General features: G+C 38.1%; 2 protein-coding genes across 19 annotated transcripts in view; both read right to left on the reverse strand.

The window, feature by feature from the left end:
- Window positions 1-328: 328 nt before the first annotated feature.
- Window positions 329-21126, reverse strand: PPP2CA (protein phosphatase 2 catalytic subunit alpha). Its single transcript, XM_074360687.1, has 7 exons — window positions 20745-21126; window positions 8503-8712; window positions 5645-5818; window positions 4824-4913; window positions 4112-4273; window positions 2892-3010; window positions 329-2163 (listed from the first exon to the last, which is right to left on the reverse strand). The coding sequence occupies exons 1-7, from the start codon at window positions 20844-20846 to the stop codon at window positions 2091-2093; spliced, it is 930 nt and encodes a 309-aa protein (XP_074216788.1). The 5' UTR covers window positions 20847-21126; the 3' UTR covers window positions 329-2090.
- CDKL3 (cyclin dependent kinase like 3) overlaps window positions 8576-22838 on the reverse strand; it is an 85555-nt gene continuing 71292 nt past the window's right edge. For all 18 annotated transcript variants that reach the window (XM_045507913.2, XM_045507912.2, XM_074360684.1 and 15 more), the window contains one exon: window positions 8576-8712. In XM_045507913.2, coding sequence (XP_045363869.2) covers window positions 8697-8712 — 16 coding nt within the window. In that variant the 3' untranslated portion in view covers window positions 8576-8696. The remainder of the gene's footprint in view (window positions 8713-22838) is intronic.

Raw genomic sequence — 22838 nt, forward strand, 5'->3', positions numbered from 1 at the left:
TTTTTAAAGGAAACTGCTACACTTACATTTTCTTTACCCATTCCATAATCAGGGAGGTTACTACAATTAAGACAAATTAAACTATGGCAATCATTCTAAACCCAGGACAGTATGGCCACAAGCCTTTTTCTGCTAACCACAAGGTTTACTTTAGAGAATATGTACTAGGGTAACAGTAACATGTCTCTATTACATGGGTTGCTTTGGAGCCAATTTTAATTACAGGACCTGAAAAAGAGCTGCTTGGTACCTAGATCACTCAGACACTGGATTATTGCTATTGCATGTTAATAAACTATCTTTTCAGTCAGAGAGAAAAGGCATGAAGTGACAAAATGAAAAGGAGAGAAATATATTCCTTATGAAAGCATCAAATAATAAAACAAAATGGAGACTTTTGGGACAATTAACCAAAGCTACAAAAATGCTGTCAATTACAACAGGAAAAAACAAGAAAGTGGACCATTAAAAAAATACATATACAATGTGTATGTATGCATTTTCTTCAAGCATCTTCAGAAAAATGTGAAAATTTCCTCATCAGTTCCAAATTCAACACAGTACAAAGCAAAGAAACTTTATTACTACACTCACACAATTCATGATTAAGTGTCCTGAAGTTTACCCTGGTAGCTTAAGACAATCAAGTATTAGTTTCCACAGAAGAACTGTTTTAGCTTCCTAATCCTATTCAAAGGATAAAAGGGGGGAAAAACTCATTAAGTGCTTATCACTGCAACTTCATTTCAAATGCCAGTTTTGTCCTTGAGTGAAAGTACGTAACACTAAACCATGATCCAGCAATAGTTTAAGGAATACCACTTAAAGAGCTTAATCCAGGATAATGCTTTAAACAGCTTTCTTAACTGAGACAAATTTAACTCTAAGATCACAAGACAAGTAATGTACAAATATTGGTTAAGAATTTTACCCATCTGTCAATCATTTTAAAGGGTCCATGTTACATACACAGCAATATTTATAACCAGAAACTGCACTGATTGATAAGTAGATACATTAGTTTGTTAAGCTCTACCTGAAAACATGCTGTTTTATTACAAAACAAAACTCAAGAAACTTAAATCTCAATTTAAATTGTTTTACAATCAGATCTTTCTGAAGTAGCACACAGATTTCATTTCCTTTCTTACAAACAAAATGCAGGAAGAACCCACGAACAGCGCACTGGCCATGTGACAAATTGTACTATCTGGACTACAAATAAATCCTGAAATTCATCTGAAGAATGTCAAGGAGTTACCAGAGAGATGATGTAGTGGCCTTGATTTTTATTTTTCTTTACCTATAATTCTACAAATTCCAAAATTTATCAATTGATGTATCTTTTAAATAAACAGCACCAGTCTTGCCCATTGATACAATTAAAATTTGACTTTCTCAGTTCTTAGTTCACAAGTTTATTATGAAAAACACTGCAGTGTTCTTGTGCAGTAACATCGTCTTACAGGAGGGAGAAAAAAAAAAAAAAACAGTTCTGCTCAAAACAACTCACCAGGTTCTGACAATAACAAAGAACAACATGAGGCTGAGATTTGAGAAGGGAAATAAACTGAGTGCAGACAAATCATACAATTAAATTAAACGGTATCCCTGAAAATAAACAAAACGATGTCAAAACTCACAAGTAGAGGGGAGGCCTTGGTACTTATTTTTAAAAATGTTCATTAAGCTTCAATGATTGTTTGCTGCTATTTTTATCTACAGTCATGCTGAGTAAAGCTATAACTAAATGGAAGTTATTGTATTCACGAGGTGTTAATGTTTACATCTTATTATCTGCAGTCTCTCAGAGAAAGCAAAGTAACTACAAATAGCGCTATGCCAGAAACTGGTTTCTTGACCAACAATGTCGCTTCAGCATGCAATGAACTGGTTCATTCTAAAGTGGTCACGGCTGTTGATGACAAGAGGCTTTGTATTTTTATATGGCACATCTTTTGGTCCGTATGAAAACAAGTTTTTTTGAATGTTAACTATTCTCTGACACTTTGTGGAGTTACTGTTGCTCTTCCCATTTCCATTAGGTCAGTATATGGTTCATGGCAATACTGTACAAGTTTAAAATTTCATTACAGGAAGTAGTCTGGGGTACGACGAGTAACATGTGGCTCGCCTCTGCGAGGTGCTGGGTCAAACTGCAAGCTGAAAAACAGAACATACTTGTTGTTTATACCCACATCAATGTACTGACAATTAAAATAAAAAATATTAGTCTTTCAAACTTCAAACATTTTAAAATAGTTTTTAAAAAAAACTGAAGTATAACTGACCTGCAACACTATGTTACTACCAGGTGTACCACACTGTGTTTCAAAATTCCTATACATTACAAAATGATCACTGAGAAGTGTAGTTACCACCTGTCACCAAAGTTATTACAATACTATTGACTACATTTCCCATGCTGTACACTTCATCCCCCCATGCAAGCTTCACACACTTTCCTCCCCTATCCAAAGCCTCATGAACCCTAACTAACCTAATCACGCATGTAATAAGGGTCTTCTAGCTGCACGCCTCCTCAAAGAAACCAAGGGAACTTCAACCAAAGAGGCTATGTTTTTATATGTCGTGGTTCCTTCTAAGACCAAATGAAAGAAGGGTTCTACTAAAATAATAAAACTTAAAGAGTCTAATGTACTGTTATCTATAATCTCATCCTCAGGATATAGTAACTCTCCAATAAAAACATGGATTTTAAAAGTTAAAACACTAATTCGTATCAGGGTCTAGGTTTCTACTGATGTGTTTCAAAGAAAATTTAAAAATCAAATTGGAATCTGGATTTAGAATGAGTTCTTCAACTCTTAAACCTTCCATTAAAATTAATTCAATTAATGGTAACCAACAACTCAGATGTAGATACTTACAAAGAGTATTTTAGAGTATCATCAAGTTCCATGATTGCAGCTTGGTTACCACAACGATAACAATAGTTTGGAGCACTGAAAATCGTTACTACATTCCGGTCATGGCACCAATTATATCCCTACAAGGAAAACAAAAAAACAGAAAAAAAACCTTTTTACTTCCTTATTTACACAATTAAACGTGACTACTCTCAAGAGAAAAAAGACTTCCCCTTCCACACAAAAAGGCTCAAAATTATTTTCTTTGTTTCTGGATGATTTAATAATTTTCTATACTCCGCACAACTTAAAAAAAAAAAGTATTTATTTTCCCCAAAAGTACAAAACTAATTTACTTTAAAAAGAAAACCCTTAAAAAAACAGTACCAAACACACAAGAATAAACTTCTTTTCTTATAGATCTGACCTTCTGTAAACAGTGACTCATCAGCCTCATTGACCCCGAACATGATTCATAAATGAGTATACAGCCATTCCTTGCAGAGGTAGATACACAATCCTGGAGACCAGAACCTATTAATTCTCTCCTCAGTCAGTATAGGCATTATCTGTACTGCCCAGGTACAAAGGTACTGCCTCTAGGAACTCCAGCCTCATTCCCTCAAAGTCCACCTGAATGCATGAGTTACTTTTTATGTAACTCTACAAATTTCTTTCACTCATCTTTAGCAAAGTCAGACTTTACTGATAATACGTCATATTGATTTAAACAGAACCTTAATGTTTTAAGTATGCTAATCAATGCTGTATGCTAAAAATTTAGTCCATTTCACTTTAGTTTCTTCTTTCAAATCACCTTTAATCCTCACATCCAAAGGACCACATTTTGGTATATTTCTTCCCCATCTCTTCTCCATACATACAGGTTAAATATATGAAATAAACAAAATTGAGATCATAAAATATTACATTTCCCTCTCACCCATCTTACCTTTCTAGCCTTAAATCCTAAGTTACCTTCCCAGCCTTAAGTCCTAAGTACTACCTCAGTCATTAAGAATTCTCTGAAAACATTTCAACTACGAATTTCATTATGATCAAAAACTTCAGATTTTAATTCTAGTATGCATCTACTGAAAAGGCTCAGGCTATAATGGCAAACTCACTGGAAGGAATACATGGCATGTTTTCATTAATGTCATACAATTTAAAATTCCCTAATATCTTCCTTCATCAAGTTTACTTAAAAAGCAACTCAAGTGTCAAAGAACAGAACGTACCTCCATCACCAGCTGATGAGCTCTAGACACCAACGTGAGGCCATTGGCATGATTAAATGTTTCAGAAATATCTTGCCCAAAGGTGTAACCAGCTCCTCGAGGAGAAATACCCCAACCTCCACGGTCATCTGGATCTGACCACAGCAAGTCACACATTGGACCCTAAAAAGCAAGTTAAGTTTTAAACTGCCTCTTGCAAAAATGGTTAATACATGATCTGAGTAATTCAGCAGCAGCAGCATCCTACACTAAGTCACACTGAGTGGTGTTTGATGAAAACAGTAAAGGGTTTTGCAGTTAGTCAAATATCTATGTCAAATAAGTAAGAAACTATTTCCAGATGTCTTTAAGAGACATAGCCTACATCAACAAGCTAAGTTCCAATAGCAAAAATCCCTAATTAATTAATCTACCTATACACAATATGCAAATTTCAATGTTAGGTAGTACAATTCAGTAGTTAAGGCAGAAGCTCTGAAGACAACCATCACGTAGGTCCTAAACCCAGTCCCAGAGCTGTTACAAGAATGGCAGGTTTCTTGATGTTAGCTTCTGAAGAATGGGGTTGACAAGAGTGCTCAGACCACATGGGGGTCATTTTTGAGAATTAAACAAGAAAAATACATATAATGAACTAAGTTACAGTTAAGTATTTCCTCTCTCTAAAAAGTTTTCTGAAAAGAAAGGATTTTATTACAATAAAAGTCAATACCTCATGTGGAACTTCTTGTAGGCGATCAAGTGCTCTGATGTGATCCAGTGTATCTATGGATGGTGAGAGGCCACCATGTAGACAGAAGATCTGAAAAGAGTGGTTTACAACATTAACCTCACCTAAAAGAAACTGTAAGCATTTGGACAAAACTGCAGGCAGTAGTAACCCTCATCACCTGGTCCTAACGGTGTTTTGGGTTTTTTTGTTTTTGCTTTTTTTTTGGGGGGGAGGGGGAGTTAGATTTATTTATTTATTTTTAGAGGAGGTACTGGGCATTGAACCTAGGACCCTGTGCATGATAGGCATGCGCTCTACCACTTGAGCTATACCCTCCCCTTCCTACCAGTGTTTTGTGTTCTGCCAGAAACCAGGCTTGTTTCTGCAGGGTCTTTCTTTCTTCCATCCTACTCTAAATTACAGAATACATTCCCTCCCTTCCTGATTAGCCATCCTTACTGCACCCAAACTCCAAACAGCTCCTCCAAGAAAACACTTTTCTGACCTTACCCTCATCATAGACTGTTATCATCCTTCTCATATAATTTTCTTGCAATTTCTTCTGTGTACTCCTCTATCTAAACCAGTAAATAGCAATTTACATCTCCCAGATGTGCTCAAAAACAGCCTGAGAAGATGGATGGGCTACAGTTTCCATCCCTGTGGTCCCAACATACAATCCAGTGCCTGATACAAAGGTGGCACTTCAAGAGCCTCAAAGGGATGTGAGAATGGAAAAATCAGTTACTTACAACCTCAATGTTAAGAAAGCAGATTCTTGAAAATAATCAGCAATGTAAGTTTTAAGAAGATCTACATACCTGCCCATCCACCAAGGCAGTGAGAGGAAGATAGTCAAAAAGATCTGTAAAGTATTTCCAAACATTTGCATTTCCGTATTTCCTTAAACACTCATCATAGAAACCATATACTTGTGTGATCTGTCTGCTCTCATGATTTCCTCGAAGAATGGTGATGCGTTCACGATAACGAACCTGAAACAACAAAACGGAAGTCAACATAAACAGCAGGCTCCTTCAAAAGCCAAATGGCAACAAAGCAAACTTTTTACAGGGAAACAGAGTTCTAATTTTGCTGGAAAAGTCTCATGCCCTCACAACACACAAAACTTGAAACCACACATCTACAAGTATTTATCCATGGGTTTTCTGCCATCCCCACCTCAACTACCACCAACTTTATACCAAGCATAATCATTAGATGTAAAACTCCATCCACGAATTTCTTTATACAATTATGCAACAAACATCACAATCCAGTTTTAGAATCTATTACCCCAGAAAGACCCCTTATGCCTGTCTGGAGTCACTCCTGACTCCCACTCCCAGCAACAACCACTGATCCTCTCTTGAGATTTGCTTTCTCTAGAAATTTCATATAAACGGAATCACACGACATGCAGCTTTTTGTGTGTCTGGCTTCTTTCACTTAGCAAACTTATTTTTGAGGTTCATCTGTGTATGGATCAGTTGTCTCTTGTTATTGTTGCACAGTATTCCAGTGTACAGCTATATAGGGATTATTTTTTTTAATTAACCAGTAGACTGAACATCTGTATTGTTTTAGTTTTGGGCTATTATGAACAATGTTGCTATGATCATAATGCATCTGAGTTTCTGTGTGAACATACGCTTTCTTTTCTCTTGGGTAAATTTTTAAGGTTTTAATCACTCCACAAACTCACTTAACACTTGGTATTAGTAGCCTTATTGATGAAAGTCATTCTAATGGGTCTGATTGTGACTTTAATTTGCATTTCCCTGATGACTGATGTTTGAGCATCTTTTCATCTGCTTATTTGATTGACTATTCATATACCTTCTTAGGTGAAATATCTATTCAAAGATTTTGTCCATTTTAAAATTATTTGTCTTCTTGAATTATTGCAGTTTTTTTTAATGTGAATACAAGTACTTTTTCCTTAGTGATGTCTTTTGAAGAACAAAATAATCAATTCTGATGAAGTCAAGTTTATCAATTTTTTTAATGGACTGTGCTTTTGGTATCACATCTAAGACATCTTTGCCAAACCCAAGGTTACAAACATGTTTTCTCCTATGTTTTATTTTACAAGTATCACAGTTTTAGCACTCATATTCCTGTCTATGACTGATTTTGATCCATCTGTATGGTATGAGGTATCTAAGTTCATTTTTTGTATATGGATACCCAATTGTTTCAGCACTGTTTGCTGAAGCTTCCTTCCCCCTGTGTTAGTCTGCTAGGGCTACTATACAGACTCCCACAGGCTAGACAGCTTAAACAATATAAATTTATTTCCTCACAGTTCTAGAGGCTAGAAGTCCAAGATGAAGTTGTCAACAGATTTGGTTTCTTCTGAAGGTCTCTTTCCTTTGGCTAGAAAATGGCCATCTTCTCTATGTATCTTCTTATCATCTTCGCCCTGTATCTGTGTCCTAATCTCTTCTTATAAGGACACCAGTCATACTGGATTAAATCTCACCTGTATCACCTCATTTTACCTTAATTACCTCTTTAAAGGCCGTATCTCCAAACACAGTCACTTTCAGAGGTACTGGGGGTTAGGACCTCAACATGAGTTTAGGGGTGGGGTGGTAGTGGCACAAATCAGCAGGTAACACATTCAAACATGAATTCTTAAAGGTAGCATATTCATTCCTCCTCAAAGCACTGGGAGGAGTGCTTTCATCCTGGGCTTTAAGTACAGGTTAACCTGTAAGGCTGCTCTCACACACACTTTTCATCATTTAAATCAACTCCTTCAATTTATAGATGCAACACATAATGATCTCCAAAAATGTTTTGTAGTACTTTACATGATTCAGACTAGAAGTTTCATAAACACATTTTATTAATTGCCTAAAATTCAGGTCTTGCCAAAACCACATCCCACTGCTTCTCCAAAACTAGAAGACACTGGCAGCCATCTTATCATTTTAAATGTTCTTTAATAAAAACTTCTCCCTCAAAGGTAAAGTCAAATAATTTCTTTTAAGGGAAAGGTCATCCTAAAAAGCTCTTTACCATTTGTGTTTCATCTTCAGACCTTTGTATATTTCCCAAAGCTACAACCAGTATAAAACTTGCTTTCTTTAGTTACCATTTCTATTGTTCTAGATTATGTCATGTTTAGCGGCTGCAAACTACTGCACTGAGATAATTATAGATATTCACTTATTGTTATATATGTATATCAATTTTTTTCTGATATTAAAGATAATGCTGCAATTATGTGTTCACACAAATAAACCTCTTTTCCTCTTAAATTTCTTCGTCAGAAAAATTTTAATTATATGATTATTATGTCAAAAAGTATATAAACATTCCAACATTTGCTATGTTTCTTTATAATATTTCAAAATTTCTAGAAAGGTAATTATATTACCTCTCCACACCCCAATTTATTGAACTTAAATTTCTATTTGACCAGACCTCTACACCATTTTCAAATCATCTGAAGCATTCTCATTCTTAGAAAATCTTGTTCCCTCATTCAGAATAAAGACAGACCCATGATTTACAAGTCCCAAACCTGAGTACCTGCATTCCTAAATGTGGGGTTTTATTCTAAAAGCTAACAGTGAGATGAAGAAAACCACAAATCACTAGAAAAAAAGAACATTTAAGAGGACTGTCTTACCCAGTTCAAAATGCTCAAAAATAAAATAGAAATTACCTTGAGAGCTACAAGCAGAGTGACTGTTTCAACTGAATAATATCCTCTGTCAACATAATCTCCCATAAACAAGTAATTCGTATCTGGTGATTTGCCACCAATTCTAAACAGTTCCATGAGATCATGAAATTGCCCGTGCACATCTCCACAGACAGTGACTGGACATCGAACCTCTTGCACGTTGGATTCTTTTGTCAGAATTTCTTTGGCCTACAGATGGAGGGAAAAAAAACAACAATATACTTGGCATTAAACAACATTAACAAAGGTATGTTTAGTTAAACTTAATGTCCTTTAAGGGGCAGTCTCAGCTTGGAAGTGGTTTCATAGGTGTATATATCTATCAAAATTCATCAAATTGTATATCTGAAATATGTGTAGTTTACAGGAATTGTACCACAATAAACGTGTTAAAAAAAAAAAAAAGAATGTTTAATTTATGTTTTAAAGTAAAAAAAAGAAAGAGGGCAAGATAAGCCTGGAATCTATCCACGTTATTTCACCCCTGGTATCTGAAAAAAAAAATGAGTATCAAGACGCATAGTCCCACTCCTCTCCTTAGTATCACAAGTTTTAGTCCTATTAGTTGCCATCTAAGTAAGTGTTAAAAGAGATTATTATTGGCAACCATATAAGATCAATGAAAATGGAGCAAGACATTCAGGTACTCACTTCCTTAGCTTTAGAGTTCTAACTATAATGTACTCCAGGATTCCAGGCTCTGAGGAGAGGTTTCTTAGTCATACTTGAATTTAAAAAATTTTTGGAAGTCATTAAAATTGTTTATATTTCGGTACTTTTTTTACATTCTTTATATCAAAATACAAACTTCTTATTTTAGTATTGTGATTATTCAATATACATGGTTTCTATGCTGCTTTTAGAAACTGTTTGGCATCCTATGTATTCCCCCATGTAACCACAAATTCAAACACTACTTTTAAGAGCAACGTAACATTCCATGCAGTAGAAACCCTTTCATTCACTTAAACACACATTTATTGGTCATTTTTATATGCCCAAAAGTGTGAAGTGCACTGGGAGTTAATTACTCACTTGCTTAACTATCTGAGTGATACCATGTGCCAGGCCCTGTGCTAGCCTCTGGAGGTACAGTGAACAAGATAAATCATTCCCATCACAGGGGTGGGGAGGGTGTGTGGAAGACCACAAGCAAGCAACCAAGTAAGAAATTACAGACTGTATTAAATCCCATGAAAGACAGGGAAGAGAGTAATTGGTGGGAGCACTGTCTAGATATCACAGCAAATGAGACAGCCCAATACAAAAGGGCCAAGTGCTAAGACACGATAGAGTAAGCAGCAGTGTTCTAGGCTCACTAACACGGAGAGCTATGAAATTGCCTAAGATGCAAAGAATGAGTGGGAGTTTCAGTCAGGGGATGGGAATAGGGAATGGGAGTACATCTAATACAGGCAGATGAAATCACGTGTATAAAGTCCAAGTGAGTTAAGAGGAGATAGTTAACATGGCTAAAGCATAGCACCCAAAAGTAAAGAGGACAGAGTGGGATGGGGGCAGGATGACAAACTGCCTAGTTTTAACACTGCATCCTGCATACCAGGAAATGCCTCAGCTGTACCCAGGCAAACCATGACAGGTGGACACCCAGGTAGGATGTGTAGGGGTAGAATGGAGCCTGGAATATGGACTGAAAACAAGTCTAATCAAAGTAGTATTAGAATAAATATTCACTGGCAGAAAATTTGATGAGTAGATTTAGGATTTCAGAGGTAGGGCTATGGATGTGGATATCTGAGATGAAGTGAAGCTTAAAGGTCACCCACCAGTATTCAGTGACGAACCTACCGACAAGTCTTGCCTAGTCTCCTTCTAAAATATATCTCAATCCATACGCTTCTATCTTTTTTGCCACTACCCTGGTCCAAGCCACCATCATCTCACCTGGATTACTTTGCTAGTCTCCACACTGAATCCCCTGTTGTCATTCTTGCTGCCTCCAATCTAATTTCCATGTAACAAACTGACAGTTTAAAAATGTTCACCAGATTCATTTTATTCACTACTGCCTCACTAGAACAATGTTCAAGATGTAGAAGGCACTGAATATATATTTTGAGGGAATCAAGAACTTAAACTGAGGTATTGGATAGGTCATCTTCGGGGAAAGCCATGGGTGTTTCCCAGGACAACAGCTTAAGTATAGGCCTAGAAATTGGTACCAAGTTCTCTGGAGAATGAAGAAATAATAGGTAATAGCCATAAGGAAAGATGCCCAGGTAAAGAAGGACAGAAGCCAGAAAACACAGGGAATTTTATCCTCAAGTAGAGGGAGGCAAAACCCATCCACCTGGGAGAACTATTTGAGAAGTTACCTGACTTCCTCAGGGAGAGCCAGATTTCAGTTAAGGCAAGGTAAAAGAAATCTGTTCTGAGAATGGATTAAATTTCATACAACCAATCAACATTTATTGAGCATCTTCTGTATGCAACCAGCCGATATGGAATGGTGTTCCAGAATGTACAATGAGAGGCTGATCAGAGGAAAGCCACCCACTGCAATCTGCAGGTGAAATTACCATGGAGAACTACTGCCAATGAGCCATTGCTCATTACATTTTGAGTGACAACCAAGGATGGCAAGGATCATTTTTAAGGTAGCTAGAGGTATGCAACCTTAGCAGCACATTACAAATCACTGGGGAAGCTCTTTAAAAATATCCAGATGCCCAAACTACTTCTCTCCCTATTAAGTCAGAATCTTTGTGGGTGGGATCCAAGCATCAGTGATTTTTTAAGACCCCCCCGCCCCATCCCACACTACTGCTTTCTTAGGTGAAATCAATATGAAGAATTACTATTTTCAAATCTCCAAACATTTTGGAGAGCCTATTTCAGGACACTTACCAACCAGTGACATTGCAATATGAGTTATTAATTTGATACAGCATTTTTTAATTTAGAAAAAAAATCCCACTGTCTCAAAAAGAGACATTTAAGAAATACATATAATCCATCTCTTTAGGGTAATTCCAACTTCCCAATGTATTATTACTAAAGAAGTTCATGAGGCATATTCCATTACTAAGTCTGTTCGGCATTAATAACAAGCCTAGTGTTTTCAGCACCTATCACATACAATGAAAATAGCTGTGAATGAAATGATAGGCCCTACTTATGCAGAAGTTTTATAACAACAGTAATGTAAGAAAACGCGATCGCAAACCATGTAAATTTTGTCATGATGCTATCACACTTAATTTTATCAAAAGTTAAATTTAAAAATATCTCTCTTGACACTTGTTTACCTGCAAGGTTGTTTCTTATTACAATCTACTCAAAATTTCTATTCAAATTATGAAAAGAAAATTAAGCCCAAATGCTATTTGTTCCTTTTATTTTAATTTAGACAAATCACAGTGATAAGCTGTGTATCTATCTTTAAACAGTGTAACTTCAATTTTACTTTTTAAACCTTTAAGTTATAGCAATACATTCTTATAAAAAAATTAACCATTCTGAAGTATATCCTTTCAAAACCTTGTTTACAAATTTTACACATATATTATATGCCTACAGAAATAATAGTTTTCCTTTGCATTTTTAAACTAGAAACATATTGTTCAGGAGCCTGCTTTTCTCTCAATATAATCTCTGAAGAGTTCATAATGCATACACATATAGACCTGGTTAATGTCTCACAGTGGATGTGAGAGTATTTCCTGAAGGATTACAATACATGGGGGGGAGGGTGTTATGTTGCATTATATATTCTAGTACTTGCTTCCTTGTATACATATGCAGGAATGTTTGCTGAAAGAAGATATTATGAAGTAGACCTATTAGTATCTGTAGTAGTTTGTATTTTAAAATAATGACACTACCAAATTGTCCTCCAAAGAGAAAGGACACTGTATCCATAAAGTGAATATTCTTAACCTGGGAAAGCCAAAGCTCACTCTTCTCCTCCTACCAAATTTCAGATCAGAACAATTGTAATTAAATCCTGGAGAAAACAGTAGTATGCATCAGATGCAAGCCAACCATACGTATATTTTAACAAGAAAAATTCAGGCTTACAAAGAACCAGTTTGAAAGATACTTTTTGCTTTTTTTGTCACAACTTACCAGCTCTCAGGTGATCACTACACCAAAATACACCATTCCCAAAATACCAGAACAATAAACACTGCAGACATCCTTATGAAAGATTATCAGGAAAACTCATTATAGAAAAAGAGGTCTGAGAGGAGCTGCACTATCACAAGGAGTCAGGCCTTATAATTCCCAGAAGCACCTAACAGAACATCCTCTATGGATCACCCATGAGACCTCTAATGAGTCACCTTTAGTGCCTCCAGGTCTTCACCAATCATCAGTTTCAAAGGTAGCTACACAACTTCAACTTCCTAGTTTAATACTCAAAGTAAATGGTAGAACTATACTTTCAAAGTAACTTAATTAACATTAAGAGATTTAAAACTTTTTAATAACTACCTTTTCACTCAATGGCATTCTGACTCCTATAATTTAAATCCTCATGGCACTTGAACTATGGAAGCAAAAGTAAAATACACACAACCAAAAACCTTCTTAAATTTCCCCTAAAACATTTTTTTGGGGGCTTCAAATGTCTCAGTTAATATAGTATTTGAAAAAAGAATTAAAATCAAGTCTTAAAAAACAGCGTAATTATAGAACCACACTGATTTCTCATCTATTGGAACCCTACTGAAATTCAGTCAATGGTCCAGAGTGAAATGAATGAATTCAAGGGAAGACCCGTCTTAGAACAAGGTTAAAACTGGAATAAGCTATTCAGTTAGTAAATCACAAGTAACTGTGAGAAGTTAAAATTTTTATATTGTCCTAAAATCCAAAAATTCAGAGATTCTCCTGAAGGAAAGCAAGCAACCTTTAGGGACATTAGTTTATTATCAACATCCTCAGCATTCCGAGCTTAGATTCAGAAATCTCACTTTATTTTCAACCCACTAAAAAATCATCAAGTATACAGCCAATGACCTATAGGTTTTTTTGGCATTCTTAGCTATGAACCATCCCTAACCAACACAGTAACACGAAATTACAAACAAATCAGACTTAAAATAGACCAAAAGACCAACAGATCATCCAAACCAAGATTTTTCAAGGAAGACAAGTAAAAGAGAAAAAAGAAAAAAAAAATTCACCAACCACTTTTATATAATTTCTGTAAGGGCATACAATAGTGGTATTATTTCTACTTAACCTACATGGTAGAAAAAGCCATCCAACACATCTATGTCAAGAAAACATTTTAAAATATAAAATTACAATAAAATTCTTTGTATGAAATGGAAAATATTAAAATGTCAAGAGATTGTTTATTTCAGTGGTGAAATTGTAAGACTATCGCTATCTCAATCCTACCACACTCAGAAAAACTACGCTGATTTTCCTTGTATTCCCTTCCAGTTTACAACTGGTCAATGCTTCATTTTGTGTCCTAAAGTTTCATATTTACTAACCTGATTTCCTACAGCATTACAGCAATTATTGTAACCTGCTGTATAGTCCACTTCTGAACAGACCTATACCTTAATAATTTTTTGATATATACCATAAAAGTGGACTATATCCAACTTATTATGCAATAATAAATGGAAGACTGTACCCATTTCCAGCCATTTCAGATACAGCATTATCTCCTGATTTAACTGGCACTTCTCATTTTAGAGTTCAAACTTTTTATTCCACATTTACTTATTATCAGTTATTTTTCCTCTTATACAAATTGTCCAGATATATTCTTTGAGTATCTGTTCATAGGGAGCTGGATGTTAAACACTTTTCTATGAAAAAATCTGATTATTAATTCTAATGTTCACTAGAACTGTAGTTCAAATAAATTTAACATTTCATACTTTCAATGACAATTGAGTACATCTTCTACCAACAGCCATTAAGGATGTAAGAGAAGCAAAACTGAAAAAAGTGTAATTAATTTTTGAATTTTACTTCTCAGTTTAAGCAAAATTGAAGACATTTGAAAACCTTTTTAAAAAGCAAAATAATTAAATTTGCAAGCAAGAATCAAGTTTTTAAATATCCTAAGAGAATTTCATTTTGCTTCACACTGCTTTTATGAATAAAAGGTAGGTTTCTTTGATTTTCATAACTGTGTAAAACAAATTTTATGTTCATGATAAATCAGTCTGTGTGGCTAGATTGTTATTTTGGTGTGATCTGTAAGACAGGACATATTACTAGCCCTGGAAGCAAATGAATCTTGAGTTATCTTCAACCATCAAATCTTTCATCATACTACCTATCTTTCCTTAATTATACTGTACAGATGCCTCTAATATTTTATGAAACATTTCAGTTTTCTCTGATTAAATCTGTATGATTATACTTGTAAAGTATTATAACCTTCCACGTAATGTTCTAGAAACAAGTATTTGCTATTTGGCTTAGGGTCTAACTGAAAGGAAAAGGTCACAGATGAGGGATAATTCTAAAACTGTATTAGAAGGTATGTAATTTGATGTTTTCCCATCTGTTTTTGTCAAATAATCATCTTTGCCTCTGACCAAAATAAATGCCCGTTTTCTTTAAAGCTGTTATGTCTTCAATAAAAAAACAAAACAAAACAAAACAAAAAAAAGCTGTGTATCTCATGTGTAATAGACTGGCCTTAATCTTTACCAATGAACATACACATGCATGAATTAAACCATCCCAATCATTCCTATATAGAGGGAAAAAATACTACTCTACTAAACTGAGAAATGTAGCTACATACATGGTAGTTTAAAAATTCTCACCACAACAATCCATCATCATGAATGAGATTCAACCACTCTGGGATCAGTCTCTTCCCTCATCTGTGAAAGGTGATTTGGCCTAGAGGATCTTTAAGGTTCTTTCCATCACTAAATTCTACTCCAATCAAAAGCATTTCACTTCTTAAGCCTTTTTATTGAAAGGCAAAACCACTCACAGAAATAGACAGGCATTACTGATAGTGTACAAATGATGAGTGGCAGAGAAGGACAATTCACTTGATCACCACTAGCACAAAAATTCTAAAATCTTTCCTATCTAGAGTCTACAAGTTGAACCTCCTGACTAATCTGAAACTCTGCTACTAGAGCAAAAAACAAACCCAAAAATCCCTACAGTAACGCTATTTAGACAAAGCTAAATAGCGAAAATAATACATAAAATGTGGCATAATAAATTTTTGTTGAATGTATTCCAAAAACAAATGTACACAGTCACATAGTTAATGGTATCGCCGACACTCCATAACCTGTGTGAACTACACTTTGCATATGACTCTACCTAGGTTATTGAACTCTATTCATCTCCCATGGGCACTCTAGAACAAAGGTTCACAATCTTCTTTCAGCCTGGTCAACAACAGAAAGGTAAAAACTCCCTTCTGTGGTAGTAACTAAATGACTAAAGCAGAGGAGGAGACAGGGTGTGTCAGAATGACTGACCAGCTGATTATAGTTTAGATGCAGATACACATACCTCTGTCACTGCTTTGTTCACCAATTTCAAATCACAATACCAATATATCAATAGGCAATAGCAACTTTGTATTGTGAAGAAATTAAGTGGTTAATTCCCAGATTGTTCTTTACAGTTCTTTCAGACTCCACTCCCCAGCCACTTATTGGCAACCAGACCACTCTCTACTCAGCTCTTCTATCACTTCTGCTCCAGAAGCTGAAAGAAAAGATATTTAGAACAACAAATAAAATCTTTCCTCTTCCTAGTTCTAGCCAAATTCAGATCTCATTTGTGTAGAAGAGTGCAGGTTAAGGGTTTTTCCAGAAAAGAATGGTAATGAGAGATAGGTAAAGAAAAAAAAGGCCAAAATAAGAGAAACAGTTAAAAGTAGAAAGAAAAGAGTAAAAAGGAGAGGAGTTCTATGGCATGTAACTTTTTCTACCTCTCCTCAGTACCCTCAAAAAGGACCCCTCCCCACCATACACCAACCCAAATCCAATGTCCTCTGGTTTTCCTAGCTTATCTCCTCCAAACTAAACAAATACTCCACAGGTAACTGACAAATGTGACTTACAATGAGACAGGAGAAATATTTGCTACCCTAAAAAGGAATACCACCAGACTAGTGATACAACTGCTATCCCAAACGCTCTTCCAGTGCCCATCATTCTTTCTACTGCATGAGTTTCACCTTAGCCCTAATGCCCAGTTGCAGACACAGAACTCTTGGCTTTGACAGAGAAAAGGCAGAGTTGGGGGGGGTGGGGGGTCTGAACAGAAGAACTATTCAACTTTTTGGTGCTCCCTCAAATTAACCCAAAACCAAATACACACAAGCAAACGGGCTTCACTGTGGAAGCTATGAGGATAAAAAGGCATTTTAACAAGCTATAATGAACAATATAAATGTCAGCTATGCTTTATTAGAATATTTTAAAGCTCAGTCTCTAGATCATGATTTACACTACTTGAGAACACATAGAAAGTGAACTGGGGTTTTCAGCTCACTAATCTTATTTGAGGGGCAAATGCAATTAGCCACAACCAAAATTGATATTTACTCTTTCCTCCTCCAGGACAGAGACAACATGATGTGACATGAATAGGAAGCTTTCAAGCAATAATAAAAATGTGTTCCTTAACAGAGCTATTTATTCCACAATTCAGTGGCCCAAATTCACCTACATCTTTCACTATTAACACTACCTCAGAAAAGTAAGTCTGTGAAGCAAGACGGACACTGCGCTTAGAATCTATAAACCTAGGCAATCTCAATTTAGCTCCTGTACTCAAGTCACTTTATCTTTCTGAGCCTCTGCTTTCTATCCGTAACTGAGGATAATTCTCTCACAAACTTGTTAAGAACTGTGTATGTGAAAGTATGATGAAAACAATATTCTGTATCATGCTCCCCTACTCTACTGCTTGTTCTCAATATTCAAACTAGTTTTATGGAAACGAGCCAAACAACCTTTTAAATTAAATGCACACAGACTCAGATATATATTACCCATTTCATACAGGAATTTAACCTTGGTCCAACATTTCGCAGATCATCCAACGAGAAGAGGTCTGCTTTTTCCATACTCATGTAACAAATGTTAAAACTAAGGGAAGCCTTAATGACTGCATTTTATTTATAGTGCTTGCACAGCAATGGAAAACAGCATACCTAGGTAAAGAACTCCTTTGGAAAAAAAAAAAAAATCTGGCTATCAAACAACCACCTCCACAAGTTTGATAAGATATTAAGGTACAAAGCCAAAAATCATACCTAAGTGAAACCACTGCTGAACACAATAAAAGACTGTTTACTATAGTTAATGCAAAAGTAAGTTAATACTATTTATTTTTTTAAATTGTAGATGGAAACATACCAGTCCAGTTATAGAGATGTAGTAATGTTACTGACTATAGAACTGTGCCTACAGACAAAATTGCTTCACTCACCACAAATTTTTAAACAATCAACAAATTATGATTCCCCCAAATGACAAGGTATATCACACACACAACCACCTTGGCTTTAATATAGACCTCCATCACATCTTGGGAAAAAAGCTTAACTAGCTAATAACATAAAAACCATATTCACTCTTGTCTATAAATACACACTTTCCTTCTTATAACCAAAGAAAATTTCAACTATTACCAAATAGCTATCTCCACCAAGAATTTTTTCTTAAAAAAGGAGAAAAAAAAAAAAAAAGAAAAAACTACTATACTAATCAAAGTTTTTCCCGCAAGATTATCAAAATATGTAGCTTTCACCAGATGTGCTATTGGCCATATAGATACTAACAGTGAAAAGAGAACTAGTGTTTTACGAGAAAGATTTGTACAAAAAACCACTTTCAGCCATCTTAACTCATACCATATACTTTAAAAAGCTGCCTTCAAGTTAATTTAGCTTGGAAGGGTAACATAGCTCTGTAAGTTGGAATACTTAAAAGTTAAAAACAGTAAAAAGCCTGTGTCATACACCCCAAAAGCATCCATGTCTTGGAAATCTAACTTCAAATATTATTTCCATGTTTTTGGTTCTAAGAATTAAAATTTTGACAGTGGATGAGCAATGGGGATTTAAGCATAAATTGATTAATCTCACTAAATCTTAGTTTCACAAAGATGTGGCAAACAATGACCATTTTTACCAGATGGATCAAGCTTCAGTCAACCCTCCATAACTCCAACATTACCTTCTGTAGTCTCCAACACAAACCCCTTATTTCTGTGGTCTAATCTACTACTGATTTCCAACTAGATACAGGTTCCTTGAAAAAGCGTGATTATTTTATATTGCTTTTCATTCCTCTCATCCAAGCGATCTTGGATATGCAATAGGTGTTCAATATTTAAACAAAGTACTAACCTAAAATGGAACTGTATAATGTCAGAAAATTAGGAGGGACGCTGGAACATCTGTTTTTAACTCTCTAGTTTATAGACAGGAAAATGTGGACCAAGTGGGTGCCTCAAGGTCAGTCACAATTACTCTGTGATAGAAAGAGGTGCAGTGTCCAGATCTAACTCACAGAACAGTGGTCTTCCAATTACACTACCACCTCTCTTGCAATGTTTTCTACACAAATGACTAGTCATCTAGCCAACTGTTGACTCAAAGGTCTTTGTACAGTAAGTATTAAACCCTAGAAGTCGTCAAAACGTCACGTTATAGTACCTAGAAACTAAGACCTACCACTATAAATTAATTTTTAAAAGCCTATTTCTAAACTTTTAAGACAAATCCTTCCTCATTTGATCAAGAAGTAACAAAAGACTCTACATTGCTACCATTAAAATTCAGCTCCAAGAGATGATGTGCCACCTCATCAACTAGGACAGCTTTGTCCGGGCCTAGGGTAAATAAATCTGAATTTGACTCACTTAAATTACAATTATTCAGAGCAGCTTCTGAAAAAGCCTGTTTTAGGAGCATATATATCAAACTTATGAACCTAATTTTCACATCAAACCACAAACGAGTCAGCCTAATTGCTTTCCAATACCTCTCTTCACAAAATGCTAATATACTCCACAATTCCTGCGGAACTAAAATGAAATGCTGTAAAGTTAATTTTGAAAAGGGAAATTAAAATATTCATGATGGAGTTCAGCATTTTCTATACTTTAGAAAACTGCATTATAAGATTTAAAAACATTTACAGTCAACCTTTTTCCCCAACCCCTAGGGAAAAACAAATCGGAATTAGATAATTTTAAATGGACTTACTAAAACAGACTACATCATTTCATTTTCAACATCAGTGAGGTAAATTTAAATACGAATCACAATGTTTGGAATACAGAAAAAGCTCAGTCAACAGCTATTATTATTACTACCACTACCCAAAGCCACAGAAATACACCTTTTCCAACAAAGAGCAGAATACAAAATTTGCTGCTACTATAGTTTATGCTTCTCATCTTAAAAATAAATGGCAAAATGCCACACACGTTAAGCTTAGAGAAGTGTTACATACTACCCAATTTGGGTCAGCATACTAATCAAAGATTAAACTGACACTTGATTTCCAATCCCAGAGCTCCTTATGTACTATGACTCACCAAATTCTCCATTTCTTCCAACGATAAAAATTAAATTATATTTCTCCCTATAATAACGACCACCATGACCTTCGTAGAAGCTAGGTTAGAGGTTCATTTCAAAATTCTTAAAAAAAAAAAAAACAAAACACGCTTTAAATAAGTCTCTGGAAAAGTGTTCGGTGAGTTTAACACAAAGCACTCAAGGTAAATCTAAAGCTGTGTCACCTTTAGATACGTCCTGGGATCTGGCCTACAAGCTTGCCTTTGGGGGAGCCTCTGGACAACTCGGGACCGGAGAATTAGGCCTGAGTTCAAATAAAAAGCGTCTTACCCACCACACAGTAGAGACCGAGGCCGCAGAACCCAAGTCCTCTTAGCCAGATCTCAAAACCGTCCCCAACCCTGACCCACAGGGCCTCCGTTTCCCCCAGCCACCTCGCCTCGCGCGAAGGCCGGGAAGCTCAGAAGCCCCGGAGTCGGGTGAACGGCGCCATTTTAGGCGGCGGCAGCGGCAACCAATCCCTGCGCGGGAGGCAGGGGGCGCCGGGTCGCCCGGGAGCCGCCGCCGGGCTGCGCCGGTTGCCGGTCTGGGAGGCTCGGGGGGCCGGGACCGGCAGCCTCCGCCATGTTGCACCGTCCTTAAGGCCGCCTCCTTCTCGGCGGGTTCGGCCCGCGGCGGCCCCCGCTGCCAGAGTGAAGCTCACCTTCTCGCAGAGGCTCTTGACCTGGGACTCGGACAGCTGCTTACACTCGTTCAGCTGCTCGATCCACTGGTCCAGCTCCTTGGTGAACACCTTCTCGTCCATGATGCCACCCGCCCGAACCAGCTGCCGCTCCGCGCTACTCCCGCGCCGCCGCCCGCACACGGGCCACACGCACACGCCGCCGCCGGTTCCCGCGGTACTTGTGTAGCTACTGGCGGTTGCTCGGCGCTAGCGCTGGCCCGCTGGCTCGCCCCTCAGCGTTCGGCCGCCGGCCCCTGCCCTCCTCCGCCCGCTCTAGCCCCGTAGCTCTCCTCTCTGTAATGGCGGCCGCCGGCGTGGTGACGTCACGCCCGGCGTCAGGAGGCGGCGGGGTGCGGAGGGGTAGAAGGGCCGGGACTCGAGCTGCGCAACTGCAGCGCCAGCCGTGATCTACCGCCAGACTGGAGCTGGGGCGGGAACTAGGGGCCGAGGCGCAGGCGCAAAGTAGCTGGCTGGTAATAGGCACCTTCGTTTTTAGGGCGTGGTCCTCCAGAAGGGAGGGACCGAGGGGGAAGGGAAGCCCGAGTCCGAGCAGGGGGCGTGCATGCAGCTGGGAAGTGGGCTAATCCCCGAGCACTCTGTTCTGCGCGGCGCGGGCGTCGACCTGGCGCAGGCGCAGGCGCAGGCGCAGGCGCGGTGGGAGGGTGGCTCTTACGTGCCGGAGACTTTTTCCCTAAGGTGATAACGCCCTGGCTCTTCACCTGGCGACTGCAATCAAATGACAGAAACTAGAAGTGTGACCCCACGGCTCCCCCATGCTACAACAGCACTGGAATTGCGTGGGATTCCCACTCTGGGGGCAGAAACGGGTGCCGAGTGGTAGCCTGGTTGAAGTGACCACCTCCGTCTCCGGGCGCGGCCGGCACCTTGTAATTAGGTCACTCGTAGGCGGAGGAGAGTGTACCCGCTGGGGGGGGGGGGGTGCCGCGCAGTGCACCTGACCCCCCCCAGCACACACCTGTCTCTGGGGGAATGCTCTATGCCCCGCACAGCCTCACCGTTCGTCGCTTTCCGCCCCAGTTGTGCGCCTTCCTTCGACTCCGGTTCCTCCTGGGAAGGAGAAACGCTCCCGCCCCCAACTTCTTCCCACATGGCCTACTTTCTAAAGGGAAAGCCGCAAGGGGGTGGATGCACAGGTCCTGACCACGACCGGGTAGTGTCAGAAGCGGCCTACGACCCGTGCTTTAAAGAAAGCCCGGGAAAAATAAAAAATAAAGAAAGCTCGGATACCCTAGGATCGGACCTCTGGGTATGAATCTCTTTGAGGTTTGCAAAATGTTTTCCCATTCCATTGTTCTGGATTCACAGAAGTATTTGGCTCCGTAGAGCGCTATGTGGTAGATGCATGCCTGGGAGACGAAAGGGTCATCCAAACAAACAAGGTATCCTACACTGGTGGAGCTTGTATTCTCTCAACAGTACTGCCTAAAATGGTTTGGGGATAGGTAGGCTGAAGAGCGATTATGATGTCCACAGGGCCTAAGAGAAGTTTTCCAAATGACAGGAAACCTTAAAGTGCAAGGCAAGAGCTGAACCTGGTCCCTGTCTTCTAGGCTCCCTACCCCAAACAGCAGTCGACCCAAGCGCTCAGAGATGTACCGTAGGAGAGCTCACCTAGCAACCCGGAGGGCATCATCCCGACCAACAGGCTGAAGAAGGCCCTGGAGGCCTGGATCAGCTAAAGGCGGGACTGAAAATTCTTTATCTAAGACAACCTGCTTAGCGAGGCTGAATGGTTTCGTCTTCCTTGGCTGGAAATTGCAATTCCGCTTTCCCCTTGAACCTCCCTGTAGCTTGCCCAGAAGAATGAACCTGTATCTACTCCCCCAAAAGTTTATAACATACTTAATTTTTCCAGACTGGGAAAGAAATCTTTTAGACCCAACTTCTGACTATGTTTTGCAGTAACAGCCCCAGACAACAGAGGAGTAAGAGTTAAGACCATGTGGAACGAATGAGGAAAAAAATCACTTGGTGTCTATGCTTATAAAGTCGTGCCTAGTGTGCTATCTTATCTTGTTCACCATTGCCCTGTACCTGTGTGACAAGTGATCC

This window comes from Camelus bactrianus, chromosome 3 (genome assembly GCF_048773025.1).
Source record: "Camelus bactrianus isolate YW-2024 breed Bactrian camel chromosome 3, ASM4877302v1, whole genome shotgun sequence".
NCBI classification, from domain to species: Eukaryota; Metazoa; Chordata; class Mammalia; order Artiodactyla; family Camelidae; genus Camelus; species Camelus bactrianus.